The sequence below is a fragment of the Lissotriton helveticus genome, chromosome 6 (assembly GCF_964261635.1).
Source record: "Lissotriton helveticus chromosome 6, aLisHel1.1, whole genome shotgun sequence".
NCBI lineage: Eukaryota > Metazoa > Chordata > Amphibia > Caudata > Salamandridae > Lissotriton > Lissotriton helveticus.
In genome coordinates this window covers 419,781,763-419,801,053 of record NC_136067.1, presented here as the reverse complement: position 1 = coordinate 419,801,053, position 19,291 = coordinate 419,781,763, and the positions used below count along the sequence as shown (strand labels likewise).

At 48.4% G+C, this 19,291-nt stretch overlaps 1 protein-coding gene across 11 annotated transcripts in view; it reads left to right on the top strand.

Annotated features, from left to right (window-relative positions):
- Nucleotides 1-19,291, top strand: part of DCDC2C (doublecortin domain containing 2C) — a 5,988,712-nt gene that overhangs the window by 3,529,462 nt on the left and 2,439,959 nt on the right. For all 11 annotated transcript variants that reach the window (XM_078647857.1, XM_078647853.1, XM_078647855.1 and 8 more), the window contains one exon: nucleotides 11,357-11,461. In XM_078647857.1, coding sequence (XP_078503983.1) covers nucleotides 11,357-11,461 — 105 coding nt within the window. The remainder of the gene's footprint in view (nucleotides 1-11,356; nucleotides 11,462-19,291) is intronic.

The following is a 19,291-nucleotide window of genomic DNA, read 5'->3' as shown; positions in this document are numbered from 1 at the left end:
CTCTGGCCTACCCGCCTTATGCGGATCCATCTGCCACTCCGGCCCAGGTGCAAGAGTTTCTGGCCGCCATGGATCGCCTTTTCAGGACTTTGGGCCCGCGGTTTCTATTGAGGGCCCTTGCTTGCGGCCGGGAACTCCGGCCCTGGCGCTACAAGGTCCTCCACCGGCGGCTACAGCCCCGGTGCCGCAGAGTCCTCCACTGGCGGCTCTGGCCCGGCACCCCCTTTCCTGGCGCTACAGTGGGTTCCGTTCGTCCCACCTCCACCCTTGCCCGAGTTTCCAGGCAATTTTGCTTCGGCTTGGGACCCTAATTGAGAAATGGAGCCGTTCCCAGCATCATTGGAGCATTTGTTTTCTCCCGTGCCTCCCCCGCTGCTGCAGCCTGTGCCCCGGGCTGTGGAAGAGGGGGATGACTGGCAGGGTCAGAGGATCCTCTTGCAGGGCAGTGCAAGTCTGAATCCTGACTCGGTTTGTGTCTCCTCCAGCTGTCAAGGAGGAAGGCGCCACATATACAGTGGTGCAACGTAGAGCAGCTGAGGCTCTTGACCTTGATCTTACTCTCAAAATGAACATCCTTACAGAAGTGCTTCAGCCGGCGGCAAATTCTATTGAACCTCTGCTTCCGTTTAATGAGTCTTTGATGGATGTTTATATGGGCACCTGGTCTAGACCAGCCACAGGGGTTCCTGTGGATAAAAACTTGACCAGGTGTCTTCGCCCAGACCCCGGAGAGTCTGGTCATTCAGGCCTCCACTTCCCAAAGTGCATTCCCTACCGCTCCGACAGATAAGGAATCGAAAAAGCTGGAGCAGTTTGGCTAGAAGTTGTTTTCCTCTGCCAGCTTGGGGATGCGGTCAGTCAACACCGCATGCCTCTTGGGCCGCTACTCTCACGCTGTGTGGGACACGGTGGCGCAAACTCTGCCCCAGTGCCCGGAGGAGGTTCAGGCTGTACTTTCCCAAGCTGTTGCGGAGGGGAAGGATGCCGCGAAGTTCACCATTTGATGTGAGCTGGACACCGCGGACTCTTTGGGGAGAGCAATCTCCATGATGGTGGCCTAGTGTCGCTATGCTATGCTATGGGAGAGGTGTGGCGCCGCGGCCAGGGCGACTGACGCTGGAATCTGGGGACCACGGTTCGATCCCCGGCTCCGGCGGCAGGTTAGCCCAGCACCATGTGACTCTGGGCAAAAGCTCGCTTAATCTTCCCGACGGCCCCCAGCGCCTAGAGACCCTTACGGGTGATTGTGCGCTTTACAAATGTGGACTTTACTTTATGCCTGGCTGCGGTCCATGGGGTTTTTGGGGGATGTCCAGAGTTTCTTCATGGACATGCCTTTTGATGGTACTCACCTGTTTGGCGATAAGGAAGGCAACGGCCAAGTCCTTGGGTCTCTCCACCACACGCCCGGCCACGTCTACCTTTCATTCCTTTCGTGGCTACGGAAGGGGTGCCCCTACACGTTCGTTCAGCCAGAAGCCTGTGCAGAACCAACCTCAGGGCGGGCATGGTGGCCGCCGTGGCGGCACAGGGGGCCAGCGTTCAGGTCTGTCAACCTCCGCTCACGCAGCATCCACCTCAAAGCCTTCCTAGTCCAAGCTTTGGGGTTCACCCTACTCCGGTGGGCGGCAGGATTCAACATCCCCTCCCCCACTGGCACTCTGTCACTTCGGACAGGTTGGTGCTGCAAATCGTCCGAAGGGGCTATGCCCTCCCTTTCGAGTCTGCACTCCCAGCCATGCCACCTCAGTTCCACCGCATGTCGGAGGATCACTTTGCACTTCTCCAACAGGAAGTCACTGCCCTCTTGTCCAAGGGGGCCATCGAGCATGTTCCTGGGCCAGAAATATGATGTGGTTGGTATTCCCACTACTTTCTGGTCCCCAAGAAGGAGAAAGGGGGCCTGCGCCCCATCTTGGACCTCAGGAACATTAATCACTTCCTCCGGAAGGAGAAGTTCAGGATGTTGACTCTGGCTCAGGTCTTGGCTGCCCTCGACCCTGGAGACTGGATGGTAGCGTTGGTCTTGCAGGACGCATATTTTCACATCACCGTCCTGCCCGTCCACCGGTGTTACCTGTGGTTCACGGTAGGCCTGGAGCATTTTCAGTTTGCCGTGCTCTCCTTCGGCCTTACCAGCATCCCTCGGGTGTTCACAAAAGTGATGGTGGTGGTCGCAGCTCATCTGCGCAGGTCAGGGGTGTCAGTCTTCCCCTACTTCGATGACTGGTTGTTGAAGGCAGGCTCGCTCCAGGCAGTCATCACCCACCTTCAGACTACGGCCCACCTCCTGCATTTCCTGGTGTTCTCCATCAATGTGCCGAAGTCGCACCTGAGTCCCTCTCAAAAGCTCCGCTTCATCGGAGTGGTTCTGGGTTTGACACGGTTTCGGGTTTATCCTCCCGAGCAGCGAGTCTGGGATATTCAGGCTATGATTCCGATCTTTCAGCCTCTATCCCGGGTTTCAGTCAGGGTGACCCTCCAGCTCCTGGGCCTGATGCCCTCCTGCATCCTGCAAGTGCAACATGCCAAATGGCATATGCGGGCTCTGCAGTGGAACCTGAAATTCCAGTGGGCACAGTATCAGGGCAACCTGTCCGATCATGTCCAGATCTCGGAGGGCAATGCACGACAATTGCATGCAGTGGTGGCTCACAAATTGCGATTGGGTCAATGGCTGATCCCTCTCCCTTCCCCAACCGGAGCACACAGTGATGACGGATGCGTCCCTCCTGGGATGGGGCGGCCACTGGAGAGAGGCGGAGATCAGAGGCCTCTGGTTTCCGGCAGAGTCCCGGCTCCATATCAATCTTTTGGAGCTTCGGGCGATCTGACTTGCAATTAAGGCATTCCTTCCCTCTGTCCGGAGAAGTGTAGTGCAGGTGTCCACTGACAACACCACTGCCATTTGGTATTGCAACAAACAGGGCGGAGTGGGGTCGTGGACCCTATGTCAGGAGGCTCTGCGCCTCTGGACATGGCTGGAACATCAAGGCATTACCTTGGTGGTTCAAGACCTGGCAGGTTCTCTGAACGCCAGGGCCGACAAACTCAGTCGCCAGTGCTTGATAGATCACGAATGGCGTCTGAACTCGGACGTGGCACAAGATCTCTTTCTGCATTGGGGAGAGCCTTGGTTAGATCTATTCGCCACAGTAGAGAATGAGCAATGTCATCAATTTTGCGCATTGGAATTTCCAAGGCAGCACTCGCTCTGCGACACTTTTCATCACGAGTGGAGCTGCGGTCTGTTGTACGCCTTTCCGCCTATAACACTTCTGCCCAGAGTGCTGAAGAAGATTTGCCGCGACCGGACCCAAGTCATCCTTGTGGCTCCGGATTGGGCATGAAGATACTGGTATCCCGAGCTACTCAGCATGGCGATTGATCCCCCGATCCGACTACCTCTTCTGGAGGATCTTCTGTCACAGCAGCAGGGGATGGTCTTCCACCCAAACCTGTCTAGCCTCCACCTCCATGCATGGAGATTGAGCGGTGACAGTTGACAGCTTTAGATCTTCCTCCCAAAATCTGTGATGTCATTTTGGCAATCAGGCGTCCCTCCACTAAGACGGTTTATGCCTGCAGGTGGAAAAAATTTGTTGCATGATGCATAGCAAAGGCTGTGGATCCCTTTTCCGCCCTTCTTTCTGAGGTCCTTCTGTTCCTACTATCTTTGGCCCAGCAGGGCTCTTCTCTGGGCACTATCAAAGGTTATCTTTCAGCCATCTCTGCCTTTCTAAGGCTCCCAGATCAGCCTTCTCTCTTTAAGTCCCCGTTGTTAACCGTTTCCTGAAAGGCATTACACACACATTTCCTCCCGTGCCTTTCATAATGCCTCAATGGGAGACTTAAATCTTGTCTTGACCTATCTGATGTGTGCTCCCTTTGAGCCCCTTCATAACTGTCCTTTACATCCTCCTACTCTAAAGACAGCTTTCCTGGTAGCTATCACCTCTGCCAGAAGAGTGAGTGAGCTCCACGTTCTATCTTCTAAACCTCCTTTCCTTTTTGTTCATCTGGACAAGGTGGTTGTAAGGACACATCCTTCTTTCTTGCCAAAAGTTGTCACGCCCTTCCACATCGGGCAGACCATCTTTGCCCACCTTCTTTCCGCCTCCGAATCCTTCAAAAGAGGAAGAGAGGCTTCAGCTGTTTGGACCCAAAACATGCGCTCTTGTTCTATCTGAAGCGCACACAATAGTTCCGGGTGGATGACCAGCTCTTTGTTGGGTACGTGGGCACCAAAAAGGTCGGGCCGTGCACAAACTGACCATCTCTCGGTGGGTCATTCTGTGCATCAAAGCATGTTACTCGTTGGCTAGGAAGGAGCCTCCTGTTGGGCTGTGTGTCTAATCTACCAGGGCGACGGCAGCCACTACTGCCTTGGGACGCGGCGTTCCCTTGCAGGACATTTGTCAGGCAGCTATGTGGGCTTCGCTGCATATGTTTACCAAGCATTACTGCCTTGACAGTCAAGTCCAGAGATTTGGCTTCTTTGGCCTTTCTGTTCTCCGTGACTTTCTGGTGTAATCTTCTTCGCAGACCCACCACCGGGGTTGGTATTGCTGGGGTATCTAGTCTCAGGTGAGGAATCTATCACTAACGGGTCTCTTTCAGGTGCACAAGTTACTACTTATGTAACACTATATCTGTAAGAGACATTAGTTAGTGATAGAATCTTTATTGCCCCACCCATCCTCCCCATTCTGCAAACTGATTTCTAGGGTTAAGGTCATCCCTTTCAGGGCCCTAGCTTTATGGCACCTGTGGTCAGTTTCTTGCATAGCTCTGTTTTCCTGGCGTGCAAAGTCATGTACAGAACTTATGTCAGCACGAATGGGTGGTGCCTAAGTAGTCTCTGTGATGTTGTCTCGGCACTTACAACGCCAGTGACGGACGCGGAGCCGCACAAGCAGTAACTTGTGTGTCTGGGGCGTGACCACAATACGTAGTTGTGTTCAGACTGTTGGGCGATGGCTCCAAAGACCTTAAGGGAGCGGGCGATGAAGTTACTTGAGGCCCGGAATTTGACACCATCCAGCAAGACTTTGGATTTTTGTTGACTTTGTGTGTGGGGGATGTCTTCGAGGAAAAGAGGTTTCAAACTGCGCAGGACTTGTTCCTGCATGATATCAGTCACCGATCCCCACCACGTATGTCTTTGGTGTCTTGAGCGCAGCCACAGTGCGAAGTCCTCTTCCCCCCATTCGAGGTCCTTGGGACACTCAGGGAAGAGGCATAAGAAGAAGAAGAAGTCCAAGTGGACTTTGTCTTGACCTCAACTGACGTCAGTCGTTGAGAGAGGTAAGGAACACTGATGCTCTAAGCAAGGTTCCGTAGAGCCAGAGTCGACTTTTTGCCTCCCCCACTTTCCGGGAGCTGGAGCGACTCTCGCTCAGATAAAAGTGTTTTACGATGCCATACTCTGCGTATCTGAGCGTAACAGCCTGTCAGAACCACTAATCAAGCCACTGATGTTTGCAGAGTATGTTCGTCATTGAAAGTCCAGGTAATTCCTAGCGGAAATACATGGACTAATCTGGTCCGAAAAAGGAGATTCGAAATGGCATCCAAAGTGGCCACTGAAGATACAACGGCGGTGAGCGGTCTAGTTCCTGTGTGCACAGCTGCAGAGGAGTAGAGGAGCAGCGCGAGCGCCCACAGGATGACGCACTTCACTAACGGATTTTGTCAGGAAGGTTGCCATATCCTGTTTCTCTAGAGTATTTTGGCCGTAAATAAGTTAAATATAATTATCCCAGTGAGTTATAGAGAGGGAAAGGTAAAAGAAGCACGTAACTCGTCGAGCGTTCCTGTCAAGATTTATCGTCGCTGTGAACTGCAAAATTGTGACCCTGCGCCCCCCGGAGTTCATTTGAGGCTGAGTTCCCCGGCAGGAAATCGTGTGAAGAAATATAAGAGACTTCGAGCACTGAGCTAAGTGGGCTTTTGCTGAGTGAAAGTGTAAAATGAAAAGACGAATTTAACAGGAATAATGTCATAAGGTTTACTGTCTGGAAGCAGAAAGACTTTAGCGCTAAAGGATAAAACATTAAAATATATGAGAGAGTTGGGAATATACTTACCAGAATTTGTGTTCAACAATAGGAACCCTAAAGGAAGAAAAAAGAAAAGGAACAATTATATGAGATTCATGTGAATGGATGAACATAGTTTTTGAGCAATAGAGTTTAATTAAGAATCTGTGAAGCAATAACAGAGTTTCTAAATAAAAGGACAAGCTAAAAGAAGATTAGCGAAAGAGCAGAATTAAAAGAAGAAAAAGCACAGACTCCCACATAAAACATCTCTCAACAGTTAGTGAAGTAAGTGTACTTAAAAATAAATAATAAGACAGATAGATAGGCAGAAGGCTAGAGGAATTAATATTTTTATTCTTTCTTGTTTAGTAACAACTAGCTGGTGAGGAAAACCGAAATACACTAAACAGAAGAGAAGCAAGGTCCATGAGATAAAGGGTGGGTGAGATGCATTTTAGAGAATAAGAGAGTAGAGTAGAGTAGAATGATAGGTATTAATGATGTTTTAAATTTCAGGTTTCGTTGAAAGAAAAAGGTTGAAGGTGTAGCGAAAGCTGATAGACGAAACCATTCCGGACCAGTCTCTTCTTTGTTTATTATTTTATCCAATTCCCCCGTCCCCCAAGGTAATGGTTAGAAGGTTCTCGGTGAGACCTGCTGGCATTGCTTAGGTGGACTTGGGACCTAGCATCTCTGTTCCTGTGCAAGAATTTGGTAAGACATTTCATTAAGCTTCTGACACAGCCCAGCTGGTGAACCTTCGGGCTCCACTGGGTTGGATGGGGCCCCATCTAGTACGACGCCGCCGGCTCCAGTCACAAACCCGTTGGGGCCTCGTGGATCTGATCCTGGATCCAGTTTGATGCTGGTCGTGTCACTGTGACCTTCCCTGATGTTAGACCCTAGGTCGGTGCCTGTGACGTCACCGATGCCTGTCGGTGGCACAAGCCCCATCCTCATCCCTGACGACACGGACCCAGAACAACGTTTATCAACGCCGAAACTAATGTCGACAGAACCCAGAGGTTATATGCTGTTGTCTGAGCACTTTGAGGATGTGCTAGGCTCAGGAGAGGATTGGGAGGGGTCTGGGGACCCTCTTGAAAACCAGGATGTCTCTGAGGAGAATTTGGACTGGTATGGGGAACTCAGGGATGCTAGTAGACTGGATACTTCTCCACAAACTGGCATGCTCTCTCTGCTAACACTGGCTATGGAGGAGGGGGCATCCTATGCCATGGTGGGTAAGAGGGCAACCGAGGTCTTGGACTGGAGCTGCCCTCAGTGCTGATCAGGACTAATCTCCTGACTGAGGTACTTCAACCTGGGGCTTCCACTTCTGAACCTTTGTTGCCCTTTAATGAGGCACCAACAAACGTCTTTCTCGGAACTTGGTCCAAACCTAGCACAGAGGCTCCTGTGAATGGAACGATTGAACACCACCATCGCCCAGCGCCAGGTGACCTGAAGTTTCTCAGCCAACACCCCTTCTCAGAGAGTTTGGTGGTGCAGAATTCTACGTCCCGAGGCAGATTACTTTACACCCCTCTGGATAGGGAATCCAAGAGGTTGGGTTCTTTTGGAAAGAAGTTGTTTTCGTCCTCCAGTCTGGCATTGCGATAGGTGAATACTGCATGCTTATCGGGCCGTTTCTCCCATTCGGGAGGTGGTTGCGTAAGGGCCACCACAAGTCCTGGAGGAGGCCTGTGCTATGCTGTCCGAAAGCTGTGAAGGTTGAGCGAATGCAGCAAAATTCACTATACGTTGTGGGCTAGATATGACAGATTCACTGGGTAGATCGATTTCAACCAACATGGCCTTGAGGCGCCGCACTTGGCTTCAAACTTCTGACTTCTTAGGCAATGTCGAAGCCAATTTGATGGACATTTTGTGGCAATGGAAGGGGTTTCCAGCTGTGTCAGTCCTATCCTAGCCATTGACCCTCACAGGCTGCCCAAGCCATGTGAGGATGTGAATGCTGTGCATTCCGAGCTCAGAATGGAGGCCAGATGTCATTGACCACACTGCCCCCAGTAGCCACAGCCTCCAATCACTCCTAGGCTGATTCTGCAGGACCACACTACTCCAGTTAGTGGGAGAATTTGTCATCATCTCCCCCACTGGAGATCCATAACACCGGGCAAGTGGGTCTTGCAGATAGTCCACGATTCTCTGCCGTTTCTTTCTTTTCTTCCTCTTATTCGGTCAAATCAGGAACGGCTGACTGAGGATCAGTTAAAGTTGCTACAAGAGCAAGTTATGGATTTTTTGACCAAGGGAGCTATAGAAAGGGTCCAGATTTCGGAAGTAGGCAGTGGCTGTTATTCCTGCTACTTTCTGATTCCGAAGAAGAACAGGGGGTTACAGCTCATTTTAGATCTTCGGACTGTCAATCTCTTCCTCAAAAAGGAGAACTTCTAAATGCTCACTCTGGCTTAGGTCTTGTCTGCCCTAGACGAAGAAGACTGGATGGTAGCATTGGACCTGCAGGACGCATATTTTCACATTCCCATCCTGCCGGGCCACAGGCGTTACCTACGGTTCAAGGTAGGCCACAAGCACTTTCAGTTTACCGTGCTCCCCTTCAACTTTACCAGTGCCCCTCGGGTGTTCACCAAGGTGATGGCAGTGGCCCCAGCTCTTCTACGCAGGTTAGGGGTGTCAGTCTTACCTACCTTGACAACTGGCTGTTAAAGGCATCCTCGCCCCAAGCAGTCGTCTACCAATTTCAGGCAACGGCGAACCATCTGCATTCGCTGGGGTTCTCTATAAAGGTGCTGAAGTCACAACTTACTCTTTCTCAGACGCTCCCTTTCATAAGAGCTGTTCTGGACAAAGTGAAGTTTTGGGCTTATTCTCCCAAGCAGCCAGTCCAGGATATTCAGGCAATGACTCAATTTTTCAGCCTCTGCCCTGGATTTCGGTAAGACTGAATCAGAGGATCTTGGGCCTCATGGCCTCCTTCATCCTGTTGGTAAAACACGCCAGATGGTGTATGCGGGATCTGCAGTGAGACTTGAAGTTCCAATGGGCACATCATCAGGGAAATCTCACCGATGTGGTTGAAATCTCGGAAGGAACTGCAAAAGATCTGCAGTGGTGGTTAATGAACCGTGAGTGGGTCAACAGCAGACCTCTCTCCCTTCCCCAACCAGACCTCACAGATGCATCACTTCTGGGATGGGGAGGCCATCTGGGAGAGGTGGCGATCAGGGGACACTGGTCTCTGGTGGAGACAGGGCCTCACATACATTTTTTGGAGCTCTGAGCGATTCGGTTGGCATTGAAAGCATTTCTTCCCTCTGTCAAGGGGCAGCTAGTGCAGGTGTTCACAGACAACACCACTGCCATGTTATACTGCAACAAACAGGGTGGGGTGGAGTCATGGGCCCGTTGTTGAGAGGCTCTTTGTCTCTGGACATGGCGGGAGCAGCAGGGCATAACCCTGGTGGTTCAACACCTGGCAGGTTCCCTGAAAACCAGGGCGGAAAAACCCAGCCATCGATGCCTAGAGGATCACGAATGACATCTCCAGTTGGAGGTGGTGTAAGGTCTCTTTCAGCAGTGGGGAGAACCTTGGTTCTCTCTGCCTTGGGAACTCTCATGGGTTACCTCTCTGCTTTTTTTCGGCTGCCAGACCAACCCTCTCTCTTCAAATCTCCTATTGTAAATAGATTTCTAAAAGGGCTGACTCACTTATTTCCACCCACGCCCTTTGTAATGCCGCAGTGAGACCTTAATTTGGTCCTTATCTACTAGATGTGTGCTCTCTTCGAGCCTTTGGGCAATTGTCTCCTCTGGCTGTTGACCATCAAAACGGCTTTCTTAGTGGCAATTACATCTCCTCGGAGGGTGAGTGAGTTGCAGGTGTTATCTTGCTCCCCTCCTTATCTTATGTCCTTTCCGGAAAAGGTGATGCTTCGCTCCAGGGCAACCTTTTTACCAAAAGTTATGACCCCATTCCATCTGGGTCAGTCAATAACTTTGCCCACCTACTTTACCCCCGCATCTCTCTAAGGAAGAGGAGCGTCTTCACCGCCTGGAGCCAAAAAGATCGTTGTTGTTCTACCTTGAGGGCAAAAAAGAGTTCCGGTGGATGATCAAGTGTTTGTGGGGTACGTGGGAGCAAAGAAGGGAAGGGCAGTGCAGAAAAGGACCATCTCTCGCTGGGTAATTCTCTGCATCAAGATTTGTTATGCCTTGGCCATGAAGCAGCCCCCTGAAGGATTAAGGGCCTATTCCACCAGGGAAAAGGCTGTGACTACAGCCTTGGCTCGGTGTGTGTCACAGTCCAAGACATCTGTTAGGCAGCAACGTGGGCTTCCTTGCACACGTTTGCAAAACATTACTCCCTTGATAGCCAGGTGCGCAGGGATGGGCATTTAGCCCATTGAATCCTGCAAGACTTTTTAGTTTATGATATGGGGCCTCAACCCCATATCATAAACCGGGATGGTATGGGTCGGGTATCTGATTCCAAGGTAAGGAGTCTTCAGCTAGAAGTCTCTATCAGAGAAACAAGTTACTTACCTTAGGTAAAGCATTATTTGGTAGACAGTCTATCTAGCTGCTGATTACTCCCCCACCCATGCCTCTCCGCTTTGCGGGCTGATATTGTAGGGCTAGGGATGTTTCTCCCTTTCAGGGCCCTGGTTTTGCCCACAACAACATCAGTTACTTCGTGGCTCTGCACTTCTGGTGTGGAACAAGGGAAAAGTACTGACGTCACCGTGCTTAGGTGGCGCCTATATAGGTAAACGGATGTCATAACCGACGCTGACGATGCCGACGACATCATGTGGAGCCGAATGGAGCCACCCAACATTGCACGCAAGGGGTATTGTTCTGCAAAAGTTTCCCGATCCAGCCTGACGCCTGGGAAATTCAAAGGTAACTAAACTGCAGCTAGATAGATTCTCTACCAGATAATGCGTTACAGAAGGTAAGCAATTTGTTCATTAATGATATGTACTTTGTATATGATTTTTATTTTGGTATGGTATTTTAAGTGCTCTTTTTGATAGCATGCTGTATTTTTTGGTATTTTATAATTATCTTTGCATCTGTAATGTATGTATGTATGTATTTATTTGGTTGTAATGTACTTTCTAAAATCTTTGTGATCGATAATAAAGTTTTAAAGTTGATGGTTTGATCTATGTGGTTAGGGCATGCACACTTGGTTTTTTAGTATGCAAGTGTGCCCCCCTGTTAACCTGTTAGCATACAGTATACAGTCAGTTAACATTGTCTATTTGGCTCGTAATGCACTGGCCTTTGCCCCTCATTTTTCTTTTACATTTTATTCCTAGGTGGAGAGTTCGGATATTTTACTTCGACGGGGGCTACAGAGAGTAAGTTACGAGGAAGTAACACAGGAATCAGTCATAGTAGAACCAAGGGATGGATTGAGACAGGTAATTATTGATAAAAATACTTTTATTGACTATACTGGAAGCCAAGAAAATATAGATGGTGCGGTGTAGCTCATATACTGGCAGCCAAAGTGTCACAGGAAAAGGTAACCCTTGAACAAGTGTCAACATTCAGACAAAAGTTCATGGGTGGACCTCTTCAAGAACGGAAACACCTAAAATGTGATATGTATAAGCAATGTATGGGAACTCTGACTGTGTTATATTATGTGTATTTATATGGCATACAAATAACCCAAGAGGGTATGCTGGTGCTGAAGCAGGAGCTGTATGGGTTGAGCCAGGGTTAGGGGTATTTGAAGAGCCAGGTCTTCAGATTCTTGCGGAATTCAAGAACTAAGGCAGAGGATCTGATGTGCACGAGCAGGTCATTCAAGGCTTTAGGAGTGAGGTAGGAGAAGGCAAGACCACTGGATCTGATTCTGGGTATGCGGTGGGTGTGTGTGAATAGGAGTCTTGCTAAGCGGAGGTATCTGGTAGGTTTTGTGGAAGTTTTTGCAATTGTTGAGATATGTGAGTTTCATGTTGAGTAAGGTTTTATATGTGGCATGAGGAGATTAAAGAGTACTCGTTTATAGACTGGCAACCAGTGGAACTCTTTAAGGTGTGGGTTGATGTGCATGTGGGTAAGGAGGCTGAGTGGTGCCTGGTCACTGAGTTTTGTAAGGTCTGGAGGTTTCTGGTATGTTGAGCATTAATTCCAGCAATCAGTGCATTGCAGCAGTCCAGCTTGCTGGTGATGAGGGCTTGGGTGACGGTTTTGCAAGTGTTGTTTTGTAGCCATTTGATGATCTTCTTAAGCTTCTTGAGAGTGTGGAAGCAAGAGACGGAAAACACTATCAAGGTTCATTGTGTTGGTTGCAAGAAACTGTGTGGGTCCAATTTTTGCTGGCCATAAGCTGGAGTCCCAGAGTGAGGTGTCTTCACAGAAGATTCCGACTTCTGTCTTATCTGTGGTGAGCTTGAGGCAGTTGATTGTCATCCAATTGGCGACTTTGGTCATGCAAGCAGATAGACTTTTCTGGGTGTTTGTCATCTAGTGAGAGAGGGTGAGTATGAACTGGGTGCCATCAGCATAGGATATGATGTTGATAATGCTGACGAGTGGAGTCATGTAGGCATTGACCATAGTGAGACTGAGAACTCTGCAGATGAGGCTGATGGTGTCTGAAGTGAAGGGGCCAGACTCACAGACTGTGTGTGACTTGTTAGGAAAGATAAAATCTGATGGTGTGGGATCTTGAATGCCTGCTTTGCGCAGTCATTGGATGAGGTTGGGGTGGGAGATGATGCTGAGGCTGCTGAAAGATCTAGTAGTCTGAGGACCATTTTGTTGTCTTTGTCCATGATCACCCCGATGTTGTCAATGGTGGCGATGAGGGCAGTCTCTGCACCTTGGTTGGGTTGTTTATCATCTTTTCAATTACTTTGCCAGGTAGGAAAGCAGGGAGATAACAAGCGTCTTTGGGTCTGCTCAGGGTTTCTTGAGGAGAGGGGAGTACCGTGACATGTTTCAAGGCACTCAGGTAGGTGACTGTGATAACTGAGTCATTCAGGATCTGTGTGAGGGCTGTGTAGATGGGCTGTGCATCAGGACATGATGAGAAAAGTGGTCCGAGGGGGCCCTAAAGTACAAAGACTGCATGGTTGTTACGGTTTATTGAGGGTTGTTGGTGGCCATGTAGTCAGGCTTGTCCTATTGGTGTTGGCAGTGATTGGTAGGAGGAGTGCAAGTGTTGTAGGGTCCAGCTGGGGTTTTAAATATTTGTAGATGCTGGTGATCTTGTTGCTGAAGAATAGGGACAGCTGGGTGCAGAAGTCCTGTGAGGGGTTTATGCTTGTGGATCTTGCTGTTGGAGAGGTGAAGTCTTTCACTAGGAAAAATCTTTTCTTGCCACTGTTAGCGCAATGGAAAGGGATGTTGCTATAGAGATAGTAGTCTGTGGTGTAAATAAAGGGGTGTGTTGAGGACATATTAGTCAGGGCATAACAACACTTTCTCCTTTCTTACCCTCTACCCTACCTCTGCTCCTTAGACATAATTACTTCCTGCTGCTTCTCCATTCTTCCCACAATGTTCTCCAATGTGCAGACTCAGTCACTGCTCCAGTTGGCATTCTGTGTTTTGAGTTTACTACCCTACACTAGCCATGATCTCTCCAATTGACATTTAGGGGGAGGTTTACAAACATCTTTCTCTGGGTTAGCATCACAAAAGTGACGCTAGCCAGCATGAAATGTTTTTTTTTGCTATATATTTTCGAGCGCAAAACTTGCTTTGGACTGGAAAGCACCCTCAAAGTAGCGCAAAGCAGCGCAAAGAACTGCACTGTGTTTCTTAGCGCCGAGGGGGGCATTACTTGGGTGGAACATGGGTGTTCCCATGCAACCACCCATGCCTTGTGATGCAAAACGTATTTCCAAAGATTTGTAGACATGGGTATGGCCAAATGTTAACACCCCATCAAAGGAGGCGCTAATAGGAGAAATGCTTTTGTTTCTCCGTGCTTTACCTACTTAGCATGCGTGCTGCACTGTGCAGCATGCATACAAAGTGGGAAAAGCCTTCCATCGTGTCTAGGCATAGTATTTTGTACAAGAAGGGTACCCTTCGTGTACAAAACCTATGATGGACTCATGCACACACGCTAGCACTATGGTGCTAAGGTGTGTGCATGGTGCACGGCCGCTGAAATCAGCTCCGGCACAAGGGGAAAGAGGAGGAGAGAGCCATATCTCTGAAGATATGGCGCTCTTGACTCCCTACCTGTCATGCATCGCAGCGCAGCCTCGTGAGGGGCTGTGCTGCGTGGCGCGCCTTTTATGTAAATCTCCCCAGTAGTATCTTGCTTTTTCAGTTTCTCCATCCATCTGCTAGTCTAATAAAGCCTTTGCAATGCAGTATCATATAGCCTTGGCAATGCAGCATCAGAAGGTCGTTATTTGTGAAAATGTGCTTTTGTGTTTGATTGCTTGGAAGTGAATGAATTCAATTTAAATTAACTATAATTTATAAAATGCAAACAGCTACCCCAAGGGCATCCTGCAGCTACAAGAAGATTTAGGCCAATGTAAGGGGGATTTGATGACACTATGGAAGCTGGGAGAGCCACTTTTTTAGTTTCTAAAAAGATTGTGATTTTGAGTGTTCCTCAACTGTTGAGGGACAAAGTATTACAGCTTAGCTGTTTAATAAGAAAAAGCCCTCCCTCCTTGACTAGAGAAGTTAATTCTCTGTGATACTAAGAGATGTGAAGTAAAGGAGTGTGGAGAGTGTACCATCTGGAAATGCAGTAATCTTCTCTGAAGGGGGCTGGGCCCTGAGTTGGTTATGTTTTTGTGCCTAAAACGGATAGGCTTAGGCACTGGCAGCCAATGTAGGTTATTTAGAGGATTAAATATGGAAGTGTTTTTATGGATCTCGAATAGGAGTCTGGCTGCAGTGTTTTGAACTACCTCAAGGCAACATGTTGGGGGATTCCAAAATATAGGGCATTCCCATAATGAAGACATGACACCATTAATGCCTGAATGACTGTTATACATGGTAAGTCGGGTAGGAGTGTACAGAATTTCTACAATGATCATAGTAGTATCAGCAAATCAGTAGGCCACCATACAGGTAACCAGTTTAGAGATTGATTCCCGGAGAGGATAGTCTGTTTTTCTCTATTCTGCTTTAAACAAGTTTGTTTTATTCACCTGGCTACTTTAGACATACGTTCTAGGAAGGTCTTTCAAGTAGACTCAAACTTGTCAGATATTGCAATAATAATCTGAGTATTATCAGCATATAAAGACATTCTAAACCCAAAGGATCTCAATAAGCCTTCCAGTGGTGAGATATAAATATTACAAAGCTTAGGGATCAGAGATTAAACAATCAATCAATCAGGATTCTTGTAAAGTGCAACTACTCACCCCACAAGTTGAATCCGGTCTGAACTCTGGCCCAGGTTTCCACGGTGACACGGCACAGCAGCAGCAGAGGAGCAGGTCTACTGCGGAAGCCCAGCTGCTGCATGGTGGGACCCCCCGCTACACTAAGACTAAGGGACTCTTTGAAGATCCATACTGCCATAATAGTCCCTGAGAGCTCCGTGAATCCCCCCGCCCACGCACAAAGGATTGCAGGGGAAGGTGAGCGCGGCTGCCTTTAGGGGCAGCCGCTGAGTGCGTGCCCAGTGAGCCCGTGGAAGCGGCCCAACTAGGTTTGGTGCAGCCAACGGGTCACCAGTGTGCCCTTCTCATAGAACACACACGCCAACCTACGCTTATCCAGTAATCACTTTGACCTCTACAGCCTACTATCCTATTCCACCCTAGGATTATTTAACAAACTACATTGAACTCTTACATTTACATTATTCAAAGATGTTAAAAAGGATTCCAGTTACCAGGTCAATGACAGCAGTTGACGCCAGCGGAGGCGCAGCCATGCTGCCCCAGTAGGGCTATTGATAAATGACTCTAGCACAATATGTACAAATACTCAGAATTTGGGTAAACTCTCTGGGCCGCCCAAGACACAGTCCAATGAAAAAACTGCCAACACTGGCTTGATAACCAACTACTTGCTTCCAAAATCCTCAAATGGAATTTCAGTTAATGGTAGGACAGACCACCCAGGAAATAACTCAATTGTTAAGGAAGACTTCTCTCCCTCTGTAACAACCTCTCAGGGTTTCTGCCCTAAGACCACAAAACACCGCTCTACTTCTTGTCCAAATACAGACATGGATGAAAGCTCCTCTCAAATGCCCTTGGTGTAAGACCTTGTCTCCAGCACTAACATAAATTTAGCTTCAATAGGCCCTCACCTACCACCTTTTATTGATAGTTTTGCTTCAGCTTCATGTGTGCCAGGAAGATCTATAATAACTAAAGCACACATACATCATTTATCCACTAAGCAAGATCCTTCCTTGATTCCCACTCTAGGCTCCCCTGTTGCTTCAAAAAAACAAGATTTTGGAGAACTTTCAGCCTTATTTTTACAGCAAATTGAAACTAAAATTGAGCAAACCCTGGAGTCCACGCCACAGCTATACAGACCATCCAGTGGAACAAACCATCATTATTGCTCCTCTCAAAATATAGAAAATCAAAGTTTCATGGGTGCTTCCGATTCACCAAAATTCACTGATCCACAAACACATAACGGCCAAAGCCTTACTTTGGCAATCCTCTAAGATGGATCTTCAAATGGATCTTTTACAGACAATTGCTCTGTGATTGGCAGACATGAAAGGAAAAAATGGACCATATCACAAGCCTGATCTCTACATCACAAACAACTTGTTCATGCTCATGCGCGGCCATTGTGGACCAGTGGGCAAATCTTCCTGCAGTTTTGACTACTCTGGTTGAATCAGTCCGGGTCTCAAGGGCCCCTTCTGGTCCATCCTTACAACTAACCTTCAACTAGCTGTCAAACAACAGAAGAACCAGACGGCGCTCCAGAGACTAAACAGAAGGAAGGCTCGCTTTCTAGGAAAGCAAAGACAAAACTGAGGAAAGACCAAAAAAGGGAAAAAACTAAAACTCGTGCAGCGTCGCGTTTTACTCGCACACACATAACTAAGCCAGTTATTGGCACTGCCAAGTTCTATCCAATTATTTCAGTAAAGCCATCAGGAAAGAAAGACAATGGAGTGTCAGTAAAACATCTACAACCCCTCAAACCACCATCATCTAACAGCTTGGCAGAAGATTTAACCCGAGGAGAAACATTTTTCAGTGTCACTTCTACTTCTCTACCTGACAATCAGAAAGGGGAGACTCATATAACACCAACTGAGACCACCCCCATGGGAGGTACAGATGTGAGGATTAGCTTTGTCCCCGGATTGACATCATTACCCACAATCTCAGGGCCACAGGCGGAGGCTTGCACGCAACCATTCTTCAGCACTGCCTATAGCTCCGACATCCAGCACCAACAGGCGAAAACGTCTCCTCCAGGCACAATGGTACACAGTACCCTCCCAATTTATCAACCAACACCTCATAATCAAGTCGCACCGGGAACCTCAACGAGCAGCAGCCGCCCAGAACTAGGAGCGGTGGAGGTCATACTTACACCAAGATATCTTGCCAAAGGCAATTATGACGTTTTGAACAGAGGCAACATCTTGCGCCTATTCTCTCACATACCATCATTAGAGCATATAGGCTCGGCATATGTTGCCTGGGTCAAATTTCAAATCCTGTCAGGTGACTCCCATGATAAATCTACAGTGGTCGGGCTATACCAACAGTCACACCAAACGGCAATGCTGTGTGAAGTCAACCAATTGGCAGATTGGGACATTGAGATTAGGCGCCTACCCCAAGATAGATATCCCCACGTTTTACTCAATACATCTTTAAAAACCTACTCCATCTTAAAGTGCGCTGACGTTATCCATCCTGGTAACAAACTTACCAGGACTTTTTGCAGCACTTTTCTCCAACATGAACCTCTGAAGATTACATGCTCTACTAATCAGAGAAGAGTCTCCACTAGCAAACAAGACATTAATAACCAATTTGGACACCAGGTCAAACAGGGCCCTCATTCGGCCCAACGGCACCTCTAAGACTATCAAAGGCAACACAAATCATACATTAAATGAGCTAAACAACTTTCTAACAATCACTTCTTGGAATGTGGCTGGCCTTCAGAAACTGATTAAACATGATTCGGCCTTACATTACCTCCAAAGCAGTGATATAATTTGCCTCCAGGAGACATGGGCAACATCAACCACAGTTCTCTCCGGCTACTTTGAAATCCATGTCCCGACTTTAAGACGCAATATTTTTTAACGGCCAATGGGTGGCCTTTCTGTTTTTATCAAGCACTCCCGAAGGCTGGAAGTAATCACACTTGCACCCCCTCACCTGGGATTAAAGTATTACTTATTAATGGAATAAGAAATCGTCATTATCCGCTCAGATTGTTACTATTCAACTGTTATGTTAATCCAGCCATGCACCAGACAAATCAAGCACTTAATGACCAGGCAGCTATCATTGGAGACTTTCTCATTAGATATCCTCATCACAATCCACTCAGATTATGATTGAGGATTATCCGCATCCTCCGGGCCGGCGGAAGCCACCGCTGGCCCGGAGGATGCGGATAATCCTCTGCGGAGCCTCAAAAGACCCACCTCCATATTAGGATGGCGGTGAGTCTTGAAATCTGTCCGCAGCTTTTCCGCCGCAGTCACCTTCCGACCGCGGCGGAAAAGCTTTAACATGGCTGGCGGTGTCTATCAGACACCGCCAGCCATATTAGGATGGCGTAGGATGTATGCTTTTCCGCGGCGGCTTTTCCGCCATGGAAAAGCATACGGACCTTCACTTTGGGGGCCGGTTGCGGGCCCCCTGGGTGAAGGGTGGGGTGGGGGTGCACATGGGGGGTACCTATGGTACCCCCCTGCATTTGCATGCACAAAGCGGCAGGCACCGCGCGCAATGTGAAAAATGCAGGATGTGACCGCCAGGGTGGCGGTCACATCCTAATTTGCACGGAGGGACTGCCGCTGCCCCTGTTGACGGTCCCTCCTACTCTATGGTGGCGGACGGACTCAGGTCTGTCCGCCATCTTAATCGGCCCCATAGTCGGGGACTTCAACAATAGATCCCTCGACAAAAAAGGAATTGAGAATAAGCACTCCAAAGGGACTGAGGCATTACAAGCTCTATTTGATGCCTGCTCCATATCCTCTGCTTATAAACTTAAGAAAGCCAAGGATCAAACATGGACTCCGCCTGAAACATTCAGGAACATCTCCACAATTGATTATATTTTCATTGGTAGCA